General features: G+C 43.4%; 1 protein-coding gene across 1 annotated transcript; it reads left to right on the plus strand.

Annotated features, from left to right (window-relative positions):
• The first annotated feature begins 2,436 nt into the window (after positions 1-2,436).
• LOC148036952 (plant viral-response family protein (DUF716)) lies at positions 2,437-4,955 on the plus strand. Its single transcript, XM_087675875.1, has one exon. It carries the CDS (start codon positions 2,655-2,657, stop codon positions 3,516-3,518), a length of 864 nt encoding a protein of 287 aa, XP_087532001.1. The 5' UTR covers positions 2,437-2,654; the 3' UTR covers positions 3,519-4,955.
• Positions 4,956-5,791: the final 836 nt, after the last annotated feature.

The raw sequence follows: 5,791 nt of genomic DNA on the forward strand, positions 1-5,791 counted from the left end.
GTGTAAGTGGGAGCCTGAGTATCATATAGAAGAGGTGGGAGTCTATCAATGTCCAGCCCATGTCTGTCAAAGCTCTAGTCTGTGCATACCATGATGTGGTATCCCTCGCTCGAGCCATCTCCTGAGATGCCATATATGCTCTATATGCAATGCGATCTCTGTCCATATCCTGAAATCTGTGTAGGAAGTAGACTGTCTGAAATAATGCCTCGACTAGCATGGGCGGTGTGGCAAGCTCTGCTCGCACAATGTCATGTGGGACTGAGGCCTTGCTGCGAATCAATCTAGATATCATGATCACTTGAGGTCTCTCCATCAATGTCCATACATAATCGGCAAGGCCTGGCCCCCATATAGCTGCTCCATACATCAGTGCTGGAATGACTAGAGTATCAAAGAGCCACCCCTTGGTGCGGGGCTCCTGGAAGTGTGCCTGATAACACTGTCGCTCCATAAGAGCCAATGCTGAGTATCCTCTAGTGAGGCGGTCACGAGCTGCCTGTGTCATCGAGAAAGTCCCTGAAGCTGCTGTAAAGGTGACTCCCAAATATACATATGATCCAGTGACCTCAATACTCCCTCCTGCTGCCATGAAAATACTCTGTCTGCGTATCTAAGCTGATGTATGGAATATAAGAACCTTGGTTTTACCAAGGTTCACTGTCATGCCTCTCTGTATGCAAAAATCATCCAATGCTAATAAATGCTGCTGTAATCCCTGAGCTGAGTCTGAGACCAACACAATGTCATCTGCATATAGTAAGATATGAACTGTGGCTCCACTGAGATCTATACCTCCATCGGCTCGCTGTTGAATAAACTCTGCTATCTCATCAATGTATAGCCCAAATAGAGTCGGTGAGAGTGGGCATCCTTGTTTCACACCAATGGTGCTCACAAGGGGATCTGATATACCTCCCGGACATCTGACTCTGCCAGTAACCCGCTCATATAGTGCATAAATACCCCACATCATGTCATCATCCACCCCCAGATCAAGTAGGCGTCTGAAAAGCCTCTCTCTCGGAACCATGTCAAAGGCTTTGCGGAAATCCACAAAGCAATAATACAATCTCTGTTTCTTCACTCGTGTCTGGTCGATCAGACAAGGAAGAGTGAAGATGTGGTCTATGGTAGAAAATGCCCGTCTGAACCCTGCCTGTCCGGGTGTGCGCATGCACTCTCTCTCTGCTAGCGTGCTGAGCTCCTCCTCCATCACCGTGCCATAAAGTTTGGACAAAACTGGCCCAATCATGATGGTCCTATATGTGTTAGGATCCATAGGATCCCCTGACTTGTGGATAGGTACAATGGTGTGCTCTGTCCACGAGTCAGGGAACCCCTCCGACAATGCACGGTTGAAGAGGTGAGCAATGAGTGGAGCCAATGTGTCTCGGCCATATATAATATGCTCTGCCTGAAGATCAAACTGGTCTCGAGCGCGGCCATACTGTAACCGTGAGATAGCATGTTTCACCATACTAGTGGTGAAAAAGGATGAAATACCCGGTCTTGGTGTACATGGTGTAGGTATCAGCGGCTGTGCGGGTACATGATATAAACTCTATGCGTATCCATGCCATACTGCAAGGTCATGTATCGGTGTGGGTGAGCGAGGTTCTCTGATCTGCCTCCATGCCTCTGCACAATCTCTGCTCATAAGAAGGTAGAGAGAGAGAGAGAGAGAGAGAGAGAGAGAGAGAGAGAGAGAGAGAGAGAGAGAGGTTTTTAAATTTCAAATCTAGCTTTGGGCAAAGAAGTACGTTTGGGAGGCCTTATGGAGGTTCACGACTTTCCTTAGCCACATCTAAAATAGTATAATATAGATAGATTACTTAGTGTTGGAAGCTAAGTGTGTAATAGACTCTTAAAGTAATGCCTCTTGAGCTAGGATGAATGAGTACAACCTCCTCATTAAGTTAGCACATGAAGAGGAGGTGGAGCTCTAGTATATAAGAGTAGGTTCCTATTGAACTATCCTCTACACTTTTTCTTATGAAATGGGGTAGCAACGAAAAATTCTAGAGATGCATAGGACTCGAGTTTCTAAGTTCAATGACAAGAAAGGGCCTTATTAGCAAGGCCTAATTTTGATATTTGTGAAGCTTGTTGATTGGCTATTGTGCTTGTCACAACAAGTAAGAAAATTTGTAGATGTCAAATGACATGTCTTGTTAAAGATGTATGCCATTTTTCATCGATATCTCGTATGAAACACAGAGTTCTAGAAAAATGATAGGTAATTCAAAAAACTTACCTATCACATGAAATGCTAGGCATCCCATCGAATTTAGGCCTTGCCTACTAGGAGCCAAGTTACTAAGTTGAATCACAAGAAGGGCGAGAGGACCCTCGAACATCGTGGGGTGGTGTAAGTCTTAAGAGACTGCAAACAATGAAATGGTGAGTCTATTAATGACAACATTTGGAAACAAATAAGTGGATGCACGCATTGCGACTTCTGATCATCGAATGGACAGACAGGAGAATACAAAGCAAGAGCAAGGTACAAACACGCACATTTCATGTTTGCTCCAACTTCTCTCCCCGTATCCGCCCATTTTGACCCTCCATCGTTCGCTCCCTCTCTCTCTTCTGTGTCTGTCTAAGTCTGTCAATTCTCTCCGTCTTCATCCAAAGCTCAGGCTCCTAGTATGGCTTTTGTCCCTGTATACTCCTTCTCATCCCTGCCCCTTCTCCTTCTAGGCCTCTGGCACTTCATCTCCTGCAGCAGAGCTTACCTCAAGTCGCCCACCAATTTCTCTGCCAGAACATGGCACCCCTGCACGCCGCCTCTCCTCCGCTACCTCGAGCTCTACCTCGAGCTCACAGCCCTCCTTGTGGCCACCACCTACCAATCCATATCCCTCTCGAGCCTGCCCTCTCATTCGCTCCCGCAGATCCTGGCCCTCCAAGAGGCGGCCCTCCTCGGATTCTTTCTCCTGCTGGTGATCCTCACCCTGATCAGTGAGACAACAGGGTGCCTGCCCCTTCCCCCAGAGGTCCTCTTCCTGATGCTGGGGCTCGCCTTCTCTCTGCAGTTCATGGTGTTCGGCCATTCCTCCGATCCCAGCCTTGTCCTCGAGAAGGAGTGCTACGATCTGCAGCGTGCCCTCGCCGCGGCCTGCGCTGGCTCCTGTCTCCTCCTGGCTTGGAGGCCCAAGGCGTTCCTGGTCAACGTGGTCCTGTCTGGTGCCCTAGTCCTGCAAGGGACATGGCTTCTGCAGGTTGGACTCTCCCTTTACACAGAATTTGCCATCCCTGAGGGCTGCCACCATCTCAGCACCGGAGCGACGCAGTGTGATGTCGAGGCCGCGAAAGTGCGTGCCATCGCCATCATGGATCTCACATTCATGGTCCACATTATTGCTGTGGTTTGTTTGTTCTCCATCCTATACGGCTTCCTGTCTAGAGGCGCAACTTACAAAAGGAATGGTGGGTATGAGTCTTTGGATACAAATGGGGAATCAGATCATGTGCAAATGAAGCCTTTGACTACCAAGGTGGTGATTGACTAAGGGGCTTAGGCTGGCAATAATAGAATATCTCTGTGTATAATTAGACCAGATGTTAGATGTGACAGTGAGATTTTTGGCCTCAGCTTGCCATATAACATGGCTAAGCTATTTTATATATCCACAGTATCATCAATTTTCTGAAGTGCCATATATTGTGCTTGGAGGTGAGGCTTATCGTGTATGGATGTGGCTTCATAATCTATCAGTAGGACCATCCAATGCGTGATCTGCATCAGTTGTAGTGGATGTTACTGTTCTGCACTTGAAGCGCTCAGTGGCATATTTGAGACTCTCTAAGATTATATTTTACAGAGGAGGGAGCAGTAAACTTCACAATGACTCAAGTTTACTGTTGGGAGTGCATGGAGTTATCTCAGTCCTAGTCTTGACTTGATGAATTGAATATGGTTAATTGGAAACACAGAACACATGGGTAGTGTAGATCATGGTCATTGTCTGAAGGCTATTTGCATGATCCATAGGCGTAGTAAACTCCGTTTTCTATTTGCAATATGTAATGCAAAGGATGATGTGCATGTGCTAAGTTCAATTTTCTAGGAATTATGATTTCAGCACCAAGGATGCAACTTTGTGTGTCTGATCTTTGCAGTGTTAGTATGGAATGAAGCAGGTTTTGCAAGCTAACAATTAGAAGCTTAGTGGGAGGTGAGTCTCAAGAGTTCGAATGCTAAAGTAACAATGGTCAATGAAGATCTTAAACATCATTTCAAGAAGGGAGAGCATGTGAATACTATGAAGACATGCATGCTGCCACAAAATGGCTTGTCAGGAGGAGGTCTCAACGATGCTAGAACTCTCTTTATCTTCAAACTTGCATGTAATGAGCTAGACAAATTAGAAAAATGGTTGCCTACCTATGCGAGATGGAGGCGTGACATTTTTACATGTGGATTGCCTTTCCTCTTGAGAGCCTTTATGAAGGTGGACCTCTAGTTGCTTACAACGTTGTTATTGATGTTCATAATCAAAGCTTTTGGCCCGGCATGAAGTTTCAAGGAAATCCTTGCCCAAAGTACATATTGTTTGAGCAAGAGTATATACCAATGAAGATACCAAAAGGTAGCTCAACAAAAGAGGAGTCTCTACTTTTTCTCTATTGAGGTTGAAGCTTTAATGTCTAAGGTCTAAGCTTGAATCCTAGCAATTGTAAAATGGGACTTGTTCTTCTCAAAGTCTAGGTCTTTGATCTTATGAGATATCCAATGGACATTGGGACATCATGGCCTTAAGAAGTAACTCCCTCTAGTCTCCAAAATATCAACTTCTTACCTAGATCTTCACCTAGGAGATCTCAATCAATGGCTAGCTAAGGAGTAACTTCCTTTATTCTACATTGAGATATCTTCTTTCATGGCCCTTCACCCTTCACCTAGAAGAAAGACATTGACAATGGCTAATAAAGTCTCATGTTGGCAATTTGGATAAAAATTGCAAGCCACATATAGATCTTGATTTGAATTATGATATCCAAGATGATTTCCCTCTTGATGGTGGCTAGCATATAAGGACTACAAAGAGATCATGTATAAGTTGTATATTCAATGGTCTTTGTAACGCGTGTTGATCATACATTCCATTACTCAGATAGACAAAGGTTACATTAAAAGATATAAGAAGCTAATGTTTACTAAGTTCCATGGTGGCATACATTTTCCAGTTGACTAAGTTTAGAAAAGACAAGTTTAAATGTTATAGTTAGCTAACATGTCAAATAACATGAGAGTTTCTTATATACACTTATGTAGATGCACCAAGGTTTTCAAGAAAGTCTCTTATGTATAATATCATATGTTGTAAGATAAATTGTATCTTTTAATTTTCATATGTAGAAGCTTGAAGCACAAGTTTGAAAAATGAGTTACATACAATTTACTCAAAATAACAAAAATTTGTGGGAGTGAGGGCATCATATAACACGTGCAAGAATTCAAAGTTTAAAGTACATAAGAAGTGTTGCCACAAGTTAATCTTGCTTCTAAACTTTGCATAAAAGAAATATCCACAATGTAGACATTCCTTCTCAATAGAGCTTACATTTTGTAGGCCTAAAATCCTACATAGAATTCCACATTGGGTAATCTTCATTATGAGATTAAATCTTCATCTATTTTCAATCATACTTGAATAAAGTTATATAAGCTTGGTTCATTTTGATGGAATATGAACAATATCACATCCTATAATTGTTCATTTAGAGCCCCTCCATGAAAGCCAAACTTTTGCTAATAATATCAAGGAGGTTTGAAGCTATC

This window comes from Lygodium microphyllum, chromosome 4 (genome assembly GCF_053477565.2).
Source record: "Lygodium microphyllum isolate KBCC chromosome 4, Lygodium_microphyllum_v1.1.10, whole genome shotgun sequence".
Lineage (NCBI taxonomy): Eukaryota > Viridiplantae > Streptophyta > Polypodiopsida > Schizaeales > Lygodiaceae > Lygodium > Lygodium microphyllum.

Coding starts and splice junctions, on each gene's coding strand:
- LOC148036952 (XM_087675875.1), top strand. CDS start 2,655: ATGGCTTTTGTCCCTGTATACTCCTTCTCATCCCTGCCCCTTCTCCTT.